This window comes from Octopus sinensis, linkage group LG22 (genome assembly GCF_006345805.1).
Source record: "Octopus sinensis linkage group LG22, ASM634580v1, whole genome shotgun sequence".
NCBI lineage: Eukaryota > Metazoa > Mollusca > Cephalopoda > Octopoda > Octopodidae > Octopus > Octopus sinensis.
The window spans coordinates 26605050-26628031 of record NC_043018.1 but is presented as its reverse complement, the minus strand read 5'-3'; the positions used below and the strand labels follow the sequence as shown (position 1 = coordinate 26628031).

General features: G+C 40.1%; 1 protein-coding gene and 1 long non-coding RNA gene across 3 annotated transcripts in view; one reads left to right on the top strand and one right to left on the bottom strand.

Moving 5' to 3' along the window:
* LOC115223137 (ras guanine nucleotide exchange factor B-like) overlaps positions 1-11788 on the top strand; it is a 34975-nt gene extending 23187 nt beyond the window's left edge. For both annotated transcript variants that reach the window (XM_036512086.1, XM_036512085.1), the window contains exons 6-12: positions 418-537; positions 3587-3682; positions 4375-4545; positions 5679-5812; positions 7688-7824; positions 10302-10348; positions 11577-11788. In XM_036512086.1, coding sequence (XP_036367979.1) covers positions 418-537; positions 3587-3682; positions 4375-4545; positions 5679-5812; positions 7688-7824; positions 10302-10348; positions 11577-11653 — 782 coding nt within the window. In that variant the 3' untranslated portion in view covers positions 11654-11788. The remainder of the gene's footprint in view (positions 1-417; positions 538-3586; positions 3683-4374; positions 4546-5678; positions 5813-7687; positions 7825-10301; positions 10349-11576) is intronic.
* Positions 11789-17199: 5411 nt separating this feature from the next.
* LOC115223336 lies at positions 17200-22750 on the bottom strand. Its single transcript, XR_003882791.2, has 3 exons — positions 22591-22750; positions 19317-19447; positions 17200-17333 (listed from the first exon to the last, which is right to left on the bottom strand). It is a non-coding gene; the product is annotated as an uncharacterized LOC115223336 (long non-coding RNA).
* Between the last annotated feature and the right edge of the window lie 232 nt (positions 22751-22982).

Genomic DNA, 22982 nt, shown 5'->3' with positions numbered 1-22982 from the left:
GTGTAAAAAGATTTGAGCGGTCATTGCCAGTAGCGCCTAAATGGCCCCTGTGCCGGTGGCATGTAAAAAGCACCCGCTACACTCTCAGAGTGGTTGGCGTTAGGAAGGGCATCAAGCTGTAGAAACTCTGCCAGATCAAGATTGGAGCCTGGTGCAGCCATCTGGTTCGCCAGCCCTCAGTCAAAATCGTCCAACCCATGCTAGCATGGAAAGCGGACGTTAAACGATGACGATGACATCTCATTCCCTGATTCCCTGAAATAACATTAACGAGGTCCCAACACTGCTGAGTTGCCTTACAAGGTGTTTATCATCAATCTGTAGCTGTTGAAGAATTTAATTCTTGTCTTTCTTTTCTTTTTTGTTATTTTTCCACATTTGTCGTTCATGTCGCATTTCCTTGTTCGTTCTTGTCAGTACCTGAAGAAGACTCCATCACCACAAGAGCTGTCACTATGATTAAAACAAAAGGATCTGTTGCCGTGGCGCTGACATTTTTTGGTACCTCCATGCTTTTCATCATTTCTCATTTCACAGGTAAATACCTTGATTTATTAGGAAAGCTTACATAAAACAGATTATTACCTGTTATATGTGTATGTGTGTCTATGTCTGTGTGTGTGTGTGTGTATATATTTACTCTTTTACTTGTTTTGACTGCGGCCATGCTGGAGTACCGCCTTTAGTTGAGTAAATCGACCCCAGGACTTATTCTTTGTAAGCCTAGTACTTATTCTATTGGTCTCTTTTGCTGAACCGCTAAGTTACAGGCACAACCTCAGACACACAAACATATACACACACACACATATATATATATATATATATATATATATACATACATACATACATACGACGGTGTCCTTCAGTTTCTGTCTACCAAATCCACTGACAAGGCTTTGGTTGGCCCGAGGCTATAGTAGAAGACACTTGCGCAAGGTGCCACACTGTGGGAATGAACCCGGAAACATATGGTTGGTAAGCAAGCTACTTACCATACAGCCACTCCTGCAGTTATATATATATATATATATATATATACATGCACACAAACTTACACAGATGATAGCCTATATATATATATAATATATATATATATATATATATATATATATATATACACACATAGGAAAGGGTGCTGAAAAGTTGCTGGCTTTAAGGCTATTGCGAAAGGCCTGTTTGGAGGCCCAACTTTCCAAGTTCTTTTACCGAGCTTAGTAAAACTAAAGGTCTGCTGCAATAAGTGTGGGACTCTGAGAGGGTGATATGTTAAATAAAATCGTAATTAACTCATCCCCCTGTATTTTCTTTTACCTAAAGCCAGAAACTTTACAGCACCTTTACTTCATATGTATGTGTGTATATATATATATATATATATATATCTTTTCCTCTTTTACTTGTTTCAGTCATTTGACTGCGGCCATGCTGGAGCACCGCCTTTAGTCGAGCAAATCGACCCCGGGACTTATTCTTTTGTAAGCCCAGTACTTATTCTATTGGTCTCTTTTGCCGAACCGCTAAGTGACGGGGATGTAAACACACCAGCATCGGTTGTCAAGCAATGCTAGAGGGACAAACACAAACATATACACACACACACACACACACACACATATATATATGACAGGCTTCTTTCAGTTTCCGTCTACCAAATCCACTCACAAGGTTTTGGTCGGCCCGAGGCTATAGCAGAAGACACTTGCCCAAGATGCCACGCAGTGGGACTGAACCCGGAACCATGTGGTTGGTTAGCAAGCTACTTACCACACAGCCACTCCTGCGCCTATATATATTGTCGAAGTCATAAGAATCTTAGAAGCTTTTGCAAGTGTGAACTAATTCTTGTTTTGGGACAGTGGATCTTGAAGCACAGGATCTATAAAATGCAGCATGTGACCAAGCATTCCATCAGTTATGACAAATAGGCGCAGGAGTGGCTGTGTGGTAAGTAGCTTGTTTACCAACCACATGGTTCCGGGTTCATTCCCACTTCCTGGCACCTTGGGCAAGCGTCTTCTATTATAGCCCCGGGCCGACCAAAGCCTTGTGAGTGGATTTGGTAGACGGAAACTGAAAGAAGCCCGTCGTATATATGTATATATATATATATATATATATATATATGTGTGTGTGTGTTTGTCCCCCTAGCATCGCTTGACAACCGATGCTGGTGTGTTTATGTCCCCGTTACTTAGCGGTTCGACAAAAGAGACCGATAGAATAAGTACTGGGCTTACAAAAGAATAAGTCCCGGGGTCGAGTTGCTCGATTAAAGGTGGTGCTCCAGCATGGCCGCAGTCAAATGACTGAAACAAGTAAAAGAGTAAAGAATATGTGTTTCATTTGATTCGATCAACGGAACAGCCTGCTCATGAAATTAACGTGTAACCTTAATGTAGAAAATTACTATTTTTAAATCTCATAACATGAGATATTCAGCAACAGTACTTTGGAGTAAAGACTGTTTGCCAACATAACATGACAGTCCTGGTTAGGACGAATGTTGCTGTAATTTAGCCCCAGGAGGCATCGTCTCCAGCTGGCTATACAACATGATCTGTGTCCTTATATTTTCTAACTAGGGAAATAACCCAGAATCGCAATACACAGATATTGTTTGAGCTGAGTGGGGGGGTGCTAGATTCCATTGTTTGAAAATATAAGGACACAAATCGTGTCGTATAAGCCAGCTGGAGATGATACCTCCTGGGGCTAAATTACAACAACATTGCCTTTCATCCTTTCAAGGTCAATCAATTAAGAACCAGTCAAGTGCTGGGGGTCAATGTAATCGACTATCCCTTTCCCCACAGTCATTTGACTGCGGCCATGCTGGAGCACCGCCTTTAATCGAGCAACTCGACCCCGGGACTTATTCTTTCGTAAGCCCATTACTTATTCTATCGGTTTCTTTTGCCGAACCGCTAAGTAACGGGGGACATAAACACACCAGCATCGGTTGTCAAGCAATGCTAGGGGGACAAACACAGACACAAGCACACATATATATATATATATATATATATATATATATACATTTATACGATGGGCTTCTTTCAGTTTCCGTCTGCCAAATCCACTCACAAGGCTTTGGTTGGCCCAAGGCTATAGTAGAAGCTACTTACCACACAGCCACTCCTGCGCCTTTCCTATTGTAGGAAAGATTATTACTATTATGAGGCGGGAAGCTTGCAGAATCATGAGCACACTGGGCAAAATGCTTAGCAACATTTCATCCGTCCGTCCTTACCTTCAGAGTTCAAATTCCACCGAGGTTGACTTTGTCCTTTCATCCTTTCAGGGTCGATAAATTTAGCACCCATGAAACACTGGGCCAATGCATTTGACTAGTTCCCCTCCCCCATAATTTCAGGCCTTGTGCCTTTAACAGAAAGGATTATTATTATTATTAAATTATTATATCAGATTGGAGCCAGGTGCAGCCTACTGGCTTGCCAGTCTTCAGTCAAACCATCCAACCCATGCCAGCATGGAAAGCAGACGTTAAACGATGATGATGATAATTAGATCTTTTTATCTTAAGAATATTAAGAAATTTCGTTTTGCGTTGTTTACATTGTAGCATCCTACCAAAAGATGGCTGATCGCATGAGCGACTATGAGAAGACCATCCGTGACTTGAGATTGCCAAAAGGGTCCCAGCTCAGTGGCAGTAAAGGTACAGTGCTACCCCCTTTCTTGCTTTCTTTGCATATTTTTTTTTTTTGTTTCAGTCATTGGACTCTGGCCATGCTGGGGCAACCAACACCTTGGAGGGTTTTACCAAGGGAATCGACTCCAGCACTTTTTTTATTATTGTAGTGCTTACTCTATCGGTCTCTTTTGCCAAACTATTAAGTTACAGGGACATAAACGAAGCAACACCAGTTGTCAAACAGTAGTGAGGAACAAACACAAATGTATGCATATATGACGGGCTTCTTTCAGTTTCCGTCTACCAAAGCCACTCACAAGGCTCTGGTCAGCCCAAGGCTATAGTAGAAGACACTTGCCTAAGGGGCCATGCAGTGAAACTGAACCTGGAACCATGTGGTTGGGAAACAAGCATCTTACCATACCTCCACACACATACAGACAATGGATTTCTTTCAGTTTCCATCTACCAAATTCACTCACAAGGCTTTGGTTGACCCGTGGTTATGGTAGAAGACACTTGTCCAGGATGCCATGCAGTAGGACCGAACCTGGAACCATGTGGTTGGGAAGCAAATTTCTTACCACACAGCCACCTACCTATTACCTATGATCATGGATGCACATACACACATACTCCCACCTACACATCGTAACCTTTTAACCTTTGTTTTTTTTTGTGTGTGTGTGTGTTATCTGTTTCCTTTTTCCTTGTAGATGTTACATCTCGATATGATTCTGTCTTTTGGATGGGTGATTTCAACTTTCGCATCAATGGAACAAAGTGTCCGTTGTTAGAGGAAATGGTGGTGAAGGACGACGCCAGGCCAAGACCAAATTTTGAAAAAATTCTTCAAAGTGATCAACTAATGGGGCTTCTCAATGAAGGTATGTTTTTTCGTTTTTCTTTGCTTGTTACCCTGCATGCAAAAGCAGGATATTGTAGTCACTTGTCTTTGTGTGTTTTCAAAATTACTGTAAAACTGCTGAAGAGATTTTCACCAAATTTGACAGAAATACTCCTCAGGTGAGTGCCTCAACCTCATTAAAGTTTGGTTGGATTATCTTTAAAACTGGCAGATGGGTAAATCAAAGTATTTTGCTTTTCTTTGTTACATATGCATAAACGATAAGCAGGGGAAATAACTCTTGATGTCATTTTGTTGAAATATGAATTTGTCTGAGAATATATTTATTAAATTAAATTTAATTCTATCCTTGTGTGAGCGCAGGGTATGCATCACCCCTATGATGCCTTTTTTTCATTTTTGTTTTGTTTTAATTTTTATTATTCCTTTTCGCCCCTTATTCTGTTGCTCTGTTCTGGCCAGTGATGTGCCATGGTGAATTACATACCAAAGTCAGATTCCCAAACAAGCTGAGGTTGCGGTTGTCTATTAAAAACATCCCCTTTTCTTGTTTCTTGTCATACTGGAGCACTGCCTTGAAAGATTTAGCTAAACAAAGTGACCCCTACATTACCAGCCTCTCCTCTCCAAGGGAAAAGCAAAGGCTGCTACAGCTTGGCACCAGTGACGTAGCAACTCATTTCTACAGCTGAGTGATCTGGAGCAACGTGAAAAATAAAGCGTCTTGCTCAAGAACACAACACACAGCCCGGTCCTGGAATTAAACTCACAACCTCATGACTGTGAGCTCAATACTCTAACCACTGAGCCATGCACCTTAGATAATACTGCCATGAAACTTACAAGGTTAACCCTTTCGTTACTGTATTTATTTTGAGATGCTCTGTATTTCTTACAATTACTTTAACTATTACAAAGAATTTAGCAAAATAACTTAGTTATCATTAAGCTAGTGTTAGGAATATAAATTGTGACTAAGGTTTGGTGAGAGATTTTTATTCAAAACTTATGAAAACAAGACATTTGTACTCAGAACCGCTTTCAGCCAGGTTGGTAACAAAAGGGTTAATCTCATTCTCTAACACTGAAAATAGTGTTTAAACACTTGATGATGTTGTAATTATATTAATTATTGTTTTGTGTTTGTTTCAGGGAAAATATTCAAAGGATTCCAAGAAGGAAGAATCAGTTTCCAACCGACCTATAAATTTGATGTGAAGTCTTTAAGCGAAGACGTCTCCGAAAAGGCTTTCTCTTACCACAAGCTACGTACTCCTTCTTACACAGTAAGATATATATTACATATTCTTCTGTTGCATGCTGTGTTCACTTTTTTTTCTTCTCTTCTCTGCTGGTTAGTCATGGATGGAAGGTGCTTTTTACATGGCAGCAGCACCCACATTACTGCTCCTTATGTGACCCCTTGACTTTGGGATATCAATTCTGCTGATATACCAATGTGTGATATGTATGTGTTTGTTTCTTTTCACCACTACTTGATAGCTAGCATTGGTTTATTCTTTTACTTGTTTCAGCGATTTGACTGCGGCCATGCTGGAGCACCGTCTTGACGGGTTCGACCCCCCAGGACTTATTTCTTAAGCTTAGTATTTATTCTATCAGTCTCTGAGGCCGGACTGCTAAGTTATGGGGACATAAACACATCAACACTGGCTGTCAAGTGGTGATTGGGAGACAACACATGCACAAAGACACACACATAAATATATATATATATATATGGAGGTGCAATGGCCCAGTGGTTAGGGCAGCGGACTTGCGGTTTCGATTCCCAGACCCCGGCGTTGTGAGTGTTTATTGAGTGAAAACGCCTAAAGCTCCATGAGGCTCCAGCAGCGGGGTGGTTGCGATCCCTGCTGTACTCTTTCGCCACAACTTTCTTCTGTCGGCCTGCTCACTTAGCCAGCAGGGTGGCGTCATTTGAAGGCTAAAACAATGCGACGCGCATTGTGACCAGCAATGTGTAGCAACATCTGATAGCCTGGTCAGTCACGGTGATATATATAAATATATATATATACACACACACAACAGGCTTCTTTCAGTTTCTATCTGCCAAATCCACTCACAAGGCTTTGGTTGGCCCGAGGCTATAGTAGAAGACACAAGGAACCTGGAACCATGTGGTTGGTAAGCAAGCTTCTTACCACACAGCCACTATATCTGTAATCTAGCAATTGAGCAACAGAGACTGATAAAATAAATACTGGACTTGAAAAAGAAATTAAGTACATACTGACGTTGATTTGTTAGATTAAACATGTTAAAGCCATGCTCCAGCATGGCCATTGATGACTGCAACAAGTAAATGCTAACAGGGAGGATGGCCATGGCTGAAATAGCTTGATCATTGACTTGTTTGATCAGAACAGGCCAAGGGTTAAACAACATTTAATAGCTAACAGGAGAACCTCTTCACAGTTTCCTGACCTGCTAGAAAGAACAGCTAGATCACCCTCAAATAACACCACCTTACCATCTTAAACATGGTACTTTGAGTAGGACTGCATTTAATAACTGGTTTATAGTTTCACTGACTCCGACTACCCCTTAATTGTTTCTGACTCTGACTCCACAGGCCTGATGTGTACTTGTGTTCCCCCTTGTCTGGTCATTACGGTTGTAAATGAGCATCGCCATCATACAAGCAATGTTGTTCATTTCCATGCCCGACCTTGAGGGAACAAATGAAAGCGGCCAGAAAATCTTCAAAAGACTCTGCCAGACCCATGCAAGTATTGGAAAAATGGATGTCAAAATGGTGGTAATGAGTTGGTATGATAATATATATAGTATATACTACCTTATGTGATCGTACCATCAATATCATTCCTATACCTTATATGGTCATTATCGTCAGTATTATACCTATACCTTATATCAGTGGTTCCCAAATTTTTCTGGGCTGCTGCCTCCTTGACCCCTCGCACCACATTCCTAGCGACCCCGCCCCAACTAATCATCACAAACACAGACCCCTTTCTGAAGCAAATTCAAAACAACTGTATTTCACAAATAAAATTTAAACAAATGAACCTATCATTATTGCTACTCCAAAATGCCCCACTTTGGGAACCACTGCATTATATGGTCATACCTTATCAGTTGTAATGTGATGCTATTGTCTCTTTCTTTTGCAGGACAGAATATTGTTTCGTTCACGACGTAAAAACATCATTGTTTGTACTGATTATAACAGTGTCATGAACATCAACTTATCAGACCACAAACCTGTTTACGGAGTGTTTGAAGTTTCGCTGAGACCTGGAAGGGACACGTGAGTATTCATATAAGATTTTCGATTATATTTTGGCCAGGAAATGGAGAAAGATTATGTCACTTTTATGCTGTTAGTATTTCAGAGTGCTGAGGTGGTAAATGATGTAGAATAGAATCAAGGACTCGTCTATTTTAGATGACAGATAAGGGTTTCTGTAATTTCTTGTTGAACAACATGTGCACATGGTTTGTTTATAGTGATCAAATGGTTACAATGTACATAAGTTCAAGCCTTCTATCAAATTGACATTGCCTGTACAGGTGCATGGTATACCACAGAAATGTTAGCACACCGGGCGAAATGCGTCTTTTGTCTGCCGCTACATTCTGAGTTTAAATTCTGCTGAGGTCTACTTTGCCTTTCATCCTTTCGGGGTCGATAAATTAAATACCAGTTACGCACTGGGGTTGATGTAATCGACTTAATCCGTTTGTCTGTCCTTGTTTGTCCCCTCTGTGTTTAACCACTTGTGGGTAGTAAAGAAATAGGTATACCACAGATGTCCTAGTGATAGCAAAACAACATAAAATTATTTCAGGAGTGGCTGTGTGGTAAGTAGCTTGTTTACCAACCACATGGTTCTGGGTTCAGCCCCACTGCGTGGCACCTTGGGCAAGTGTCTTCTACTATAGCCTCGGGCCGACCAAAGCCTTGTGAGTGGATTTGGTAGATGGAAACTGAAAGAAGCCCGTCGTATATATGTATGTTTGTGTGTCTGTGTTTGTCCCCCTAGCATTGCTTGACAACCGATGCTGGTGTGTCTATGTCTCCATTACCTAGCGGTTCAGCAAAAGAGACTGATAGAATAAGTACTGGGCTTACAAAAGAATAAGTCCTGGGGTCGAGTTGCTCGATTAAAGGCGGTGCTCCAGCATGGCCGCAGTCAAACGACTGAAACGAGTAAAGAGTAACCTGCTCAGAAGATTTGTTTACAGTGATCAAAGGTTTGTGCTGTGTGTGAGCTGAAGCCCCTCCATCAAATTGACATTGCCTGTACAGGTGTATGGCACAGTATGTTGCATGTCAGATGTCAAAACGATCAGAGCAACATAAAATGAAGTTCTTGATGGACTAAGTGAGGTCGTGGTGTGAATGGCGCTTCTACGTGATCGTTCAATATGCTAGAAATAGCAGCCAAATCTCCTTTAAATCACACCCTGACGCATTGAATAATGTACTCTAATACTATACACCCATGACAATAAGATAGGATGCCAAGGTGCATGACTAGAATGCATTTAATTATAGGGTAGCTAGATCACGACCATCTTGGGAGTTAAATAATAACAATAATAAACAAGAGATCTTGCTTCAGTCTTTTGACTGTTGCCATGCTGGGGCACCACCTTGAAGGGTTTTAATTAAACAAAACACCATGACTTATTTTTTTAAGCTTAGTACTTAGTAAACACACTAAAACCAGTCGTCAAGCAGTAGTGGGCACATACACACACACATATATATATGTATATATGTACGTATATATGTGTGTGTGTATGCATAACATACATATACATACATGTATAGAAGTTTTTCATTAGGTGTGCCATTCAGAAAGTGCCACAGGCCATATGTGTGTATGTATATGTGTGTGTATGTGTGTGTGTGTATGTATATATGTGTGTGTGTATGTATATATGTGTATGTGTGTGTGTGTATGTATGTATGTGTGTGTATGTATATATGTGTATGTATGTATATATGTGTATGTATATATGTGTATGTATATATGTGTATGTATATATGTGTATGTATATATGTGTATGTATATGTGTGTATGTATGTGTATGTATGTGTATGTATGTATATGTATGTATGCATGTGTGTGTGTATGTATATGTATGTATATATATGTATGTATGTAATGTAAGTATGTATATGTATGTATGTCATACATACATATATGTATGTGTGTGTATATATATATGTATGTAGTGATACCTCACAGTACGAGTTTAATTCGTTCCATGACCGAGCTCGTCTTACGATTTACTCGTTTTACAAATCAATTTTCCCCTTTGAAATTAACTAAAATATAATCTGTTCCAGCATCCCAAAACTACTCAAAATAATTTTTTCTATGGATTTTAAAACATAAAAGATGTAGTTACAAGTTTAACTGAATTACATTAAAGATGGGATGATTTGTGTGCTCCTAACTACGGAATTCCACTCGTACTTCAAGACAAAAATTTGCATGAGTCTAAGCTCGTACAATGGGGCACTCATACTGTGAGGTTCTACAATATATAAGTACACACACCAGCAGGATTCGTTCAGTTTCCATCTACCAAATTCACCCACAAGGTTTTGACTAGTTTGAGGCTATAGTAGAAGACACTTGCCCAAGGTGCCACACAATGAGACTGAACCTGGAACTGTGTAGTTGGGAAGCAGACTTACTTAGCACACAGCCACACCTTGCACCTATGTTGAAGACACTAAATTTTGTTTCTTTTTCCAAATTTTTCTAGGATGGCATTGGCTGCTGGAAAATTCAACCGAGAAGTTTATATTGAAGGTAAGTGTTTAAACTAAAGCTGATATCTAATCTAGGTACAAAGGTGTGGTGCCATGACCAGGTGAGCCCCTATATCAGACATGGATATAACCTTTTCCAAGATGCAGACCACATGAGACATGAGTCACCACCAGGCATGCCACACTACTAAAGAAATTCAAAATAATTTTTCATTAGGTGTGCCATTCAGAAAGTGCCACAGGCCACAGATTGCCCATGACTCTTCTATACACTCATTTAACTTGCTGTAATAATATTGATACCAGCACTGTCTCTCATGGCTTTTGATCTTAATTGATTGGAAGTGTTATCAAGTACATTGTCTTGGTATAAAAGATGGGCTACAGCAAATATTCTGCTCAATGCCACAGATTTGCTTGTCAGTTGTTTGACCTTAACCAGTTGAGCATGTCCCTTAGTGGCTGACGATATGTGCATCTCTGATCACGAGCAGAAGTAGTGGGGGAGCATCGTAGCCATGTGTTGAGAGGAATTCTTTGGGGTTTACTTTATTTCTGGAAACATGGGTGTTTCGTTCGACATCCTTATTCAGGGACCTTTTGAGCAGGATGGGCTACTCACCCTGAAGAAAATTCTAACTGGGCCCCACCTGCAAAGTCATGCGCTATTTATCTTGACATGAGATCAATCATGGGATGCATGTGCCTGACATGAGATCACCATGTTGTGATACATGGGTGTACTGGGCCTCGTATATTTTACCCCAGTATCACTTTGATGGCATGCACTGCTCTCTCACTCAATAATAATAATAATGAAGAGAGTGTCTGTCATCTCAGGAGTTGAAGGGGCACTCGGAGCACTAACAACCAAGTTTGAGAAATATGTCAGAGAAATTGGAATTAACACGAGGGCAGAGCAGGACCAAAAAAAACTGCTCTAATGGGGACAGCTAGGATATTGAGATTGATGCTTGAGTGTCCGGTATTTTCCATGATACTCAACACTGTTACTGCTGTGCATACATGCACACACACACACACATGCATAAACACATACATACACAAAAAATACATAAACATAAGCCATTCAGCTGAAAAAAAAATTGAAGAAATAAAACACATTTTACAGGAATCACCAAACATACTTTCAGTTTTGATGTACTTTCTCTGAAAGAGCACCAAAACTGAACTGTTGTTCCCTCACGCAGCTGACGTCCCTGACTGAAAATGTTCTAACCGTTTCAAACTTTTGTGTCTCTTTACAGCGAACCGTCGTCGAGCTGAAAACCAGTTTGGTCAACCAGTGAATGACAAGTCCAGTTCAGTCTGTGCTATACAGTAATTCTCTGGAGAAGCAACATTCTCTACCAAACTGTATTGAACGATAATTGAACCAATCATGACGTGAAAGTTTCCAACTCCGGGTATATTTAATCTGACGAGTAACACACACACCTTAAGTTATTAGAGAAAAAAAAAAGAGACATTTATTTCGTCATCTCACAAAATGTATTTCTATCACTATTTTGTAACTGTCTGTTAAAAGGGGTGGAAGAACAGACTGTGGTGATGGTAGGAGGGAAATTTTGACCCCAGAAGAAAGAAAAAAAAATAATTTTTCAGAAAATCGATTTTCTTGAGTTTTAATTTGTCGAGTGAGTAACTTAATCTAAGACTGTGTTCATACTGAAGCACTTATATTGTGGAAGAGTCTTTTTATAACACACAAAGCTGTTAAATGCATTTGAAATTTAGCATATAAGACCTGCATTTTTTTTTTTTTTTAATTCTTGAATATGACAAAACAAATTGTTATGCAAGTGTAGCTGTGTGGTAAGAAGTTTGCTTCCTGGCCCCATGGTTCAAGTCCCGCTTAAGTTGCAACTTGAGTAAATGTCTCCTATAGCCTCGGGCTGACCAAAAGCCATCTGGGTGGATTTGGTAGACAGAAACTGAAAGAAACCCATCATATATGGGCACATCCTTTAATCGTGCCATGTTAAAAGCACCCAGCACACACTGTGAAGTGGTTGGTGTTAGGAAGAGCATCCAGCCTTAGAAACCCAAACCAAATCAGACTGGTGCTTGGTGCAGCTTTCCTGCTTGCCAGCTCTGGTCTAACCATCCAACCCATGCCAGCATGGAAAACGAATGTTAAAGGATGATGATGTGATGTGTGTTACCACCATTTGAAAACAAGTGCTGGTGTGCTTACAATATTGTAACTTAGCAGTTCGGCAAAAGAGAGTGATAGAATAAGTACCAGGCTTTAGAGAGGAAAAAAAAAAAAAGAAAGTACTGGGGTCAATTCACTTGATTAAATTCTTCAAGGCAGTACCCCAGTATGGCCACAGACTAGTTTCTGAAATACAGGGTTCGCAGCGTAAAGAATTCCTGATTGAGCTTTAGTCATAATTTTTAGTAAAGGGCATAAAAACTCAAGTTCTTTCAGATTTAATTAAATAGGTTCATATAGCATAATGAGTTATGTTTCATTCAATATGTCCAGCTTTAGCCTTCACAGTCACCAGAAGACAGCTGAAAAGAGTCACACAAATGCCAGATGACTTCTTTACTTAAACGATCCCATGACACGACTAAGGCTTTCTTCAGAGCAGTGATTTTTTTTGTAAGGAACTCTTGAATATAGCGAAGTCCATAGGGTTGACACCTGGGCTGAAGGAGGACCCACACATTCTTGTCCCAAAACCTGCTGAAATGGTTCCTGCACCACTGCTGTGTCACACTGGATATATGAGAAGGCACACCATCTTGTGTGGACATGTAATTACCTCTAAGTATTTCGGTCACCCATGGTAAAACATTATCCTCCAACAAGTGACCAAATCCACTCACAAGGCTTTGGTTGGCCTGAGGCTATAGTAGAGAACACTTGCCTAAGGTGTCACACTGTGGGACTGAAGCCTGGAGCCATGTGATAAGGAAGCAAAAATTAAATGTCGTTTTTCCACAAAACACTTGTAAATTGGGATGCTGGCATATATGGTAAATTTATTTCATGAAGCATCAGTTGTGACTTGGTCACTAATACAAATCCACTACAAATTGCAGTAGAACTGCACTTTGGTGACCCGGTTGTAGTCATGTGACTAAACATGGAGATGCTTCATGAAATAATATTCAAACTGAAAATGAATTTAGCCAGTTTGTGTTATCAAATAGTTCTTCCACAAATTGACTTTATCATGTTGATAAACAGTTTTTTGATAAATTCAACACATTAACAGCCACATGTGCCACTGACATTTCATCAAACTTCACACAACTGCCACATGTACCACCCGTGGAACATTTTCATTATTTGAGAAAATAATTTATCCTGTATTTTTGGCTTCGTTTCGAGGGTATTTAAATAACACAAGTGCTAAATATTAAAGTTTAATTATGAAACATTGTAAAAAATGCACAAAAAAAATTTGCATTTCTTTGTAATTAAGCAGTATGATCATGTGAAATACGTGATGTCACTAGTAAGTTCCAGTAATGGGCCATGATGCTAATTAATATAAAAACTGCTGCCATCCTTCAGTGACAGGCTGAGGAAGATTCTGCAAAGATCACATGGTCAAATCTATTTTGTTATATAATGGAATTTGTAGCTGTGATACCAGTGCCGGTGGAATGTAGGAGAACCATATGGACGTGGCCGTAGCCAGCGCCGCCCGACTGGCCTCCGTGTCGGTGGCACGTAAAAGGCACCATCTGGCCGTTGCCAGCTTCGTCTGGTCCCCGTGCCGGTGGCACGTAAAAAGCACCATCCGACCGTGACCGTTGCCAGCTTCGTCTGGCCCCTGTGCCGGTGGCAAGTAAAAAGCACCCACTACACTCACGGAGTGGTTGGCGTTAGGAAGGGCATCCAGCTGTAGAAACACTGCCAGATCAGACTGGGCCTGGTGCAGCCTTCTGGCTTCCCAGATCCCAGTTGAACTGTCCAACTCATGCCAGCATGGAAAGCGGACGTTATACGATGATGATGAAATCAAGTCAATTCAGTTTCTTCATAGCTTAAGCTAGTCTTCCAGGACAGGTGGCAGATTTTCTGAGATCTTTTTATTATCTAGAGCAGACTAATATCCAGCTATCCAATCCAAAGCAAGGGATTTATCCTGCATCATGTTAATGCACTTTGGAAGACTAGTAGGGGAGGGGGTCCCTTAATTGGAAAAGAGGTAAGAGCTTACCAGCGCAAAGGGTATCTGGTTGTAAAATTTTACCCCTAAATATCCAACTCATGCTAGCATTGGAACAAAATGGACACTAAAACAAATGAAACAAAAGTGGCTGTGTGGTAAGTAGCTTGCTAACCAACCACATGGTTCTGGGTTCAGTCCCACTGCGTGGCATCTTGGGCAACCAATGCCTTGTGAGTGGATTTGGTAGACGGAAACTGAAAGAAGCCTTTCGTATATATGTGTGTGTATATATATATGCAAAATGTCTGTGGACCTCCTGCATTTTCTTTCTGCATGGGGTCAAAGCATCTCTGATGTTTTATTTCGTCTAATTATTTCCCAACAGAAATAGCAAAACAAATAAGTGATCAAGGGTTTGTGAAAGCAGATTAAAAAGAAACTTTTAATTAAAAATGAATCTCAATATAAAGAATAACAAATTATTTTGAAGAAAACTGGACGGAATTTAAGATATCTGGGGAAAATGTTTAGAAACCAGAGGACAGGAATGTAAATATCTTTCACCCTTTTGCATCCAGCCCAAAGTTCTTACTGGTTTTATGTTCAAACTCGTTAGATCCAGCCTCTTACATCTACCCTACAATGTCATTCTAAAAACAATTACACCATCAGACCCTAAAAGTTATGAGATTAAGGCATGATTAATTCAAAATATTATAAATAAATAGTTTTATATTTGACAGAGTAATCTGAATGCTAAAGGGTTAAAATTTTCTAGAACGCTTTGTGGCATTAACATGATCTGGTATAAGATAACCTCTTTGATGTATTACTCTCTCTCTCTCTCTTTTACTTGTTTCAGTCATTTGACTGCAGCCATGCTGGAGCACCGCCTTTAGTCGAGCAAATAAACCCCGGGACTTATTCTTTTAAACCCAGTACTTATTCTATCGGTCTCTTTTGCCGAATCGCTAAGTGACCGGGATGTAAACACACCAGCATCGGTTGTCAAGCAATGCTAGGGGGACAAACACAAACACACACACACACATATATATATATATATATATATATATGTGTGTGTGTGTTTGTGTTTGTCCCCCTAGCATTGCTTGACAACCGATGCTGGTGTGTTTACATCCCGGTCACTTAGCGATTCGGCAAAAGAGACCGATAGAATAAGTACTGGGTTTAAAAGAATAAGTCCCGGGGTTTATTTGCTCGACTAAAGGCGGTGCTCCAGCATGGCTGCAGTCAAATGACTGAAACAAGTAAAAGAGAGAGAGAGAGAGTAATACATCAAAGAGGTTATCTTATACCAGATCATGTTAATGCCACAAAGCGTTCTAGAAAATTTTAACCCTTTAGCATTCAGATTACTCTGTCAAATATAAAACTATTTATTTATAATATTTTGAATTAATCATGCCTTAATCTCATAACTTTTAGGGTCTGATGGTGTGATTGTTTTTAGAATGACATTGTAGGGTAGATGTAAGAGGCTGGATCTAACGAGTTTGAACATAAAACCAGTAAGAACTTTGGGCTGGATGCAAAAGGGTGAAAGATATTTACATTCCACTGTCCTCTGGTTTCTAAACATTTTCCCCAGATATCTTAAATTCCGTCCAGTTTTCTTCAAAATAATTTGTTATTCTTTATATTGAGATTCATTTTTAATTAAAAGTTTCTTTTTAATCTGCTTTCACAAACCCTTGATCACTTATTTGTTTTGCTATTTCTGTTGGGAAATAATTAGACGAAATAAAACATCAGAGATGCTTTGACCCCATGCAGAAAGAAAATGCAGGAGGTCCACAGACATTTTGCAAGCCCTTTTAAATCCATTGCAATGCTGGAAACACTTCCCTCTCGTCAGCAGACCCCTCAGGGCCACAAGTGTTTCTGCTGTGGTGAAGGGTGAGGTACAGGTCAAGATGTGTGGTTGAGAAATTTGCTTTCAGCCAAACATTTTAGATTTTAATTCTGTATGACCTCCTTGGGTAAGCATTGTGCTGATATAGTATTTCTAAGAGAAATTGGGTAGAAACTGTGCATCAAGTGAGCCAGAGTGGAGATATGCAGATAGTTCGTTCACAGGCTGTGTGGTAAGAAGCTTGCTTACCAACCACATGGTTCTAGGTTTAGTCCTACTGCATGGCACCTTGGGCAAGTGTCTTCTACTATAGCCTCGGGCCGACCAAAGCCTTGTGAGTGGATTTGGTAGACAGAAACTGAAAGAAGCCCATCGTATATATGTATGTGTGTATACGTCTGTGTTTGTCCCACCAACATCACTTGACAACCGATGCTGGTGTGTTTAAGCACCTTAAGTAACTTAGTGGTTTGGCAAAAGAGACTGATAGAATAAGTACTAGGCTTACAAAGAATAAGTCCTGGGGTCGATTTGCTCGACTAAAGGCGGTGATCCAGCATGGCCGCAGTCAAATGACAGAAACAAGTAAAAGAATAAAGAGGCACGCCCCTCACTAAGTGGGGGGTGCTGGACAGTAATGCCCCATTATTCAAAGGTGCCCCCTTAGATTTACAGTGATACACTTATTTCGAAATTCCACTTTAGCATTATTACAAATTAGTGCCCACCCAGATATATTCTAAAGCACCCAGCCAGCCAAGAGGTCTGTTCAGAGGAATTGCACCCATAGTGGTACTCAGTGACCAGGAGGAGACAACTATAAAAGGTAAAAAAAATAAAAAAAAACAAGACTTGATACTGAAGGCATTTACAAATAGATTTTACTTAAATTTTTTAACATACTATAGAGTTCAAGGAAGCAAAAGGTGCCAGTGTGTACATAGTACATGGCTACTATGTTATTTAGTCTCATGATTTCTCTGCTGCAACTTCTGAAAAATAGGAAAAGAGAAAAAAAAATATGTATATATTTCTTTACGACCCACAAGGGGCTAAACACAGAGGGGACAAACAAGGACAAACGGTTACTTTGGTGCTACTTTGGCATGTGATCGACAAGAGAAATTACTTTAGGTCACTTTTAAAATTATTTTGTAATTACTTAGCATTGTAAATGCATTTAAAAAGATTCTTATAATTGTTCGTTTAACGTCTGCTTTCCATGCTAGCATGGGTTGGATGAATTGACTGAAGTCTGGTGAACCAGATGGCTGCCCCAGACTCCAGTCTGATCTGGCAGAGTTTCTACAGCTGGATGCCCTTCCTAACACCAACCACTCTGAGTGTAGTAGATGCTTTTTATGTGCCACCGGCATGAGGGCCAGTTAGGTGGTACTGGCAACGGCCATGCTCAAATGGTGCTTTTTATGTGCCACCTGCACAGGAGCCAGTCCAGCGACACTGGCAACGATCCCGTTCGAATGTTTTTTTTTTTCAAGAAAACCCTATAATAATTAAAATAAATGCACAGATCACCCACCAAAGTAAATTTGCTCATGTAGATCACATGGAAAGTAGTACTAACACAAACTGAAAAGTAATCTCCTTTTAAATTGGAGATGAAACAGCAAAGTGGAACATTCCTTTTTCTTAAGAAATGATGTGAATTTAGTGCTGGTTTCTTGTAAAAATGCAACTGCCTTTGTCTCAATAAGTATCCGGACTGTTGCCATAGTAACAATGCTAAAGCACACAGAGTGAAGCCGCTTGGCACACATTGACCTTGAACTCTGCTGTGCATGCGTACTAAGTTTTAACATTCTAGCTCACTTCCGCTGTGTACAGCAGTGCTTGGAAGGAAGGTGTCTACTAAGTTTGTGCCAAAACTGCTTTCAGCTGGCCAAGAAGACACGCAGGTTTCAGTTGCACAAGATCTTGATTTTGTCGAGAACGATGAAAATTTTTTGAAAACTTTGCCGGTATCACCAAGCTTTTGGCAAACTTTGATGCCGATTCTCTGCTCAACTTTCTCTGTTCTGTCAACTCAACGATTACACGCGACACACCTTCCTTCCAAGCACTGCTGTAAACAGTGGAAGTGAGCTAGAACGTTAAAACTTACTACACGTGCACAGCAGAGTTCAAGGTCAATGTGTGCCAAGCGGCTTCACACTGTGTGCTTTAGCATTGTTACTATGGCAACAGTCTGGATACATATTGATCAGACTACTTATAGGTCTATGTACCTCAGCACGTGGTACATAGTCCACCGTGACCACAGTCCAATGAATGAATCCAGGAAATAAAAGAATACTCTAGCCTGGATGGTGCCCAAGCACAGCCATACTCTCAACAATGTGCCTTTAAATATGGTTTCTGATTACAAATATCTTGGGTCATACATATCATCATCTGGAAAAGATTTTCTAACTAGAAAGGGTATGGCTTGGTCAGCCTGTAATGACATGCATAAGATCTGGTCATCAAATCTAAGTAGAGACTTCAAATTTGAAATCTTCAAAGCCACAGTCGAACCAATTCTACTATATGGCTCAGAAACCTGGACGTTATCAAAGAAGCTTGAGAGGCGGTTGGATGGAACCTACACTCGCCTCCTTATGAGAGCTCAAAATCTCTCGTGGAAGCGTCATCCAACCAAAGTACAAATATATGGGAAACTACCACCTGTATCATCTATTGTGAAAGGTAGGAGAGTCCAGTTTGTTGGACATTGTTGTAGAGCTGAAAACGAGGCAATTTCTACTCTTCTCCTCTGGAAGCCATCTAGTCGCAATACCAGAGGGCGCACACTCTCCTACCGTGATGTAATCTCCAGGGATACAGGCATCTAGCAACAGGACTTCTATAATGCTTTGATGGACCGTGAAGTCTAGCGTAGCATGGTAAATTCCATTGTCTCGACCACGGTCGAACAATGATGACAGCCATAGACCAAAGGAAAGAAAATAACTTACTGACTGGTTTTCCTCCTTCCCATCGTGTAGCCTTTACAAATGCCTGAGACTGTTTCTCAGCTGCGGCTCTTGGTGCTGGTTGGAGACAAGATCGCACAACTTTGGCACAGATCGATGAAAACTGCACATAGCTAAAAAAAAAAAAAATTTTTTTTTTAAATTACAAAACAATGTAAGTTGTTCTTAAAAATTAAACTTTTTTTCTAAAGTATTATTTAATATTTATTGGCGTAGGAGTGGCTGTGTAGTAAGTAGCTTGCTTACGAACCACATGGTTCCGGGTTCAGTCCCACTGCGTGGCACCTTGGGCAAGTATCTTCTACTATAGCCTCGGGCCGACCAGTGGATTTGGTAGACGGAAACTGAAAGAAACCTGTCGTGTGTATATATATATATGTACGTGTATATGTTTGTGTGTCTGTGTTTGCCCCCCCCCCCAACATCTGGACTTAGCACCGTCTGTACGTGGCCGATGCCAGCGCCGCCATGACTGGCTTCTGTGCTGGTGACACGTAAAAAGCACCAACCGTTCGTGGCATTGCCAGCCAACCCAGGCACCTAAAAAGCACCATCCGTACGTGGCCAATGCTAGCGCCGCCTTGACTGGCTTCCGTGTCAGTGGCATGTAAAAACAACCAACCGATCGTGACTGTTGCCAGCCTCCACTGGCACATAAAAAGCACCATCCGTACATGGTTGATGCCAGCAGCACCTTGACTGGCTTCCGTGCCGGTGGCACATAAAAAGCACCTACTACACTCATGGAGTGGTTGGTGTTAGGAAGGGCATCCATTTGTAGAAACACTGCCAGATCAGACTGGAGCCTGGTGCAGCCTCCTGGCTTCCCAGACCCTGGTCGAACCGCCCAACTGATATATACATCCATCAAATGACACATGGGAACCGCTATAGTGGCTGTTTTAGCTCCAGATCAATCCCAATCAAACAGACATCCTTATGAACAAAGGCATTCCAACCAGGACCACTCCATTTCTTGGAACGTGTGAATATATAAGATTTTCTAATGCATCCTTCCTCTTGTTTTAAGATGGTAGAGTGTAAATTGAAGGAGACCTGGCTGCTGTTTCTAACAAGTTGAGTGACCACTGAGAGGCTCGTCCTCAACATGCTTGCTTGACCTGCTAGAGACAGTAGCTGTATCTTATTCTATTATCTTGAAACATTAGAGAACGGAATAAAAAGACAAAGTGGTCGTCACTGGAATTTTTGTGATCATAAATCTGCTTGACTCGGGTGAATTCGGGACTGAACAAACCATCATTAAAATTTAAGTTGAGAAACAGGTGTTTTGTACTTTGACCCCTGCCCATCTCAACTTGAATAAGGGACAGAATGAGTGATACACCAAACAATTTTTCTAAAATTGAATAAAATAAAGATGAATACACATGCACATGATAAACAAAATAAATAATAATTATTCCTACTCTAGGTACAAGGCCTAGATATTTTTTAGAGAAGGGGGCAAGTCGATCAGATCGACTCCAGTGCATAACTGGTACTTATTTCATCGATCCCAAACGGATGAAAGGCAAAGTCGACCTCGGCGGTGTTTTAACTCAGAACGTAGTGGCAGACGAAATACCTATTTCTTTTCTACCCACAAGGGGCTAAACACAGAGGACAAACGGATTAAGTCGATTATATTGACCTTAGTGCGTAACCGGTACTTATTTTGCGGGAGGGGAATAGTCGATTACATCGACCCCAGTACTCAACTGGTACTTATTTTACCAACCCTGAAAGGATGAAAGGCAAAGCCGACCTCGGAGGAATTTCATATCGTGCAGACGGACAAAATACCGCTAAGCACTTCGTCAGGCGTGCTAATAATAATGTCAAATGTTTTGGTGCGTGACTTATGGCTTATCGGGTATAATTCCTACATTTTTAAAGAACTCTTTCAGACGTTTTAATTAATCTGTGTAAACATTGAAAACAAGTGATAAGTGATACCCAAATTACGTAACAAAAAGTTTCTGTTGAGGAATGAAACCGAAAGAGTTTTGTTACTTTTTGTTTTTCAATCACTTAACATTTTAATAAAATAAAAGAAAAAAACATTGAATTTCTGCATAAGAACATTTAGGAGCGAAAAAAGAAAAGCAATTTATTTTCTTCTTTATATCACAGATAAGTGACGCAGTCAAGGTGATAGAGAATTTACGGTTTGTGTATGTGTGAGGTCAATCCACGCTCTCATTAAAAGCGACTATCTTTCAGACACACTTTACCTAAATTACAACATCCCAATGTTGTTGGCACTTTTTCTTAAGACAGTATAGTGTGATTTGAAGGAAGTCTATATGCTATTTCTTGCCTAATTTGGTATATTTTCTTTAATTAGTAGCTCTCTATCAACTTCCTGCACAACCTACAGCTACGTTTTTAACCTACCCGAAACCAATAAAATTAGAACAACTATATATAATTATTATTATAATAATAATAATGGTTTTAAATTTTAGCACAAGGCCAACAATATCGGGGTTGGGATAAGTCGATTACATCGAGTCCCAGTGCTCAACTGGTATTTATTTTATCGAGTCCGAAAGGATGAAAGGCAAAGTCGACCTCGGTGGAATTTTAACTCAGAACGTAAATGCGGACGAAATGCCGCTAAGCATTTGCTCAGCGTGGTAATACCACCAATAATAATGATAATAAATAACAACAACAATTAATGTAGACCTCAATTAGCCAGGCACAAGTCGACCCCGTTGCTGTGTCCTGTCCTTGGAAGTGAAAAGGCAAAGTGAAGACTTTACCGCACAGGGCAAAATATTACAAGAAGCTCCGATAAAAATAATGAAAATTATTATAAACACAGCTTTGCGTACAACATACCAGAACCGGTATTTTAAGACAAATGGCTAAAATACATTCGTTCTTTCACCTTTTGCATAACGATTTGGCCGCATGTCACAGATACACCTTCGTTTCACATGCATAATTAAATGCCTGTCTAACGATTAAGTACGACCTTCTTCCACCGAAATTTGGCAATTTTAAAGAATTACACTGAGTAGGGGATGAATATGTATTACATAAAAAAAAACTAGCATATTTCTCTAAAGATATCCTCGACGGGAACTGAATAAAAACGGAAGGACAAGGTTTTACAAAACGACGTTGAGGTTTTTCGCTTTAGCTTATCTCTTATTTTGCATATATTATATTCGTTCTGCATGTTTTAAATACTGGGTAAAAGCAGTGGTGTTATCGTATTAATAAAATAGAAGAAATAGCTTACTTTAGTCCAGCTTGACGCCAAAATGTAGACATGGTGAGTGAAGAAGGTTGAGCGATGAGAAGAACCAGGCGAAGCAGAAAGGTGGAGGTAACCTTGACAGAACTCACCCAGAATGCACCACTTCAACCGGTGAACACTGAAAAGAAGCTTCCTATGAAATTACATCTGCCTGCAACAGTAGTTGTCGAACGGGGGTTCTAGATAAGATTTTTGTTGGGGGGGGGGGGGCTACTCAAACAAAATTGGGATATTTTCGGTTTGAACAGTAGTTTTTTTTAAAATAATTTCCACGTGACTAAACACTTTTAAACTTCGTATACTGGTAGAATGTGTTTATTAAACATCTTTTTTCTCTTGGTTTTATTGAGAAAATTCTATAGTTTGTAAGATAT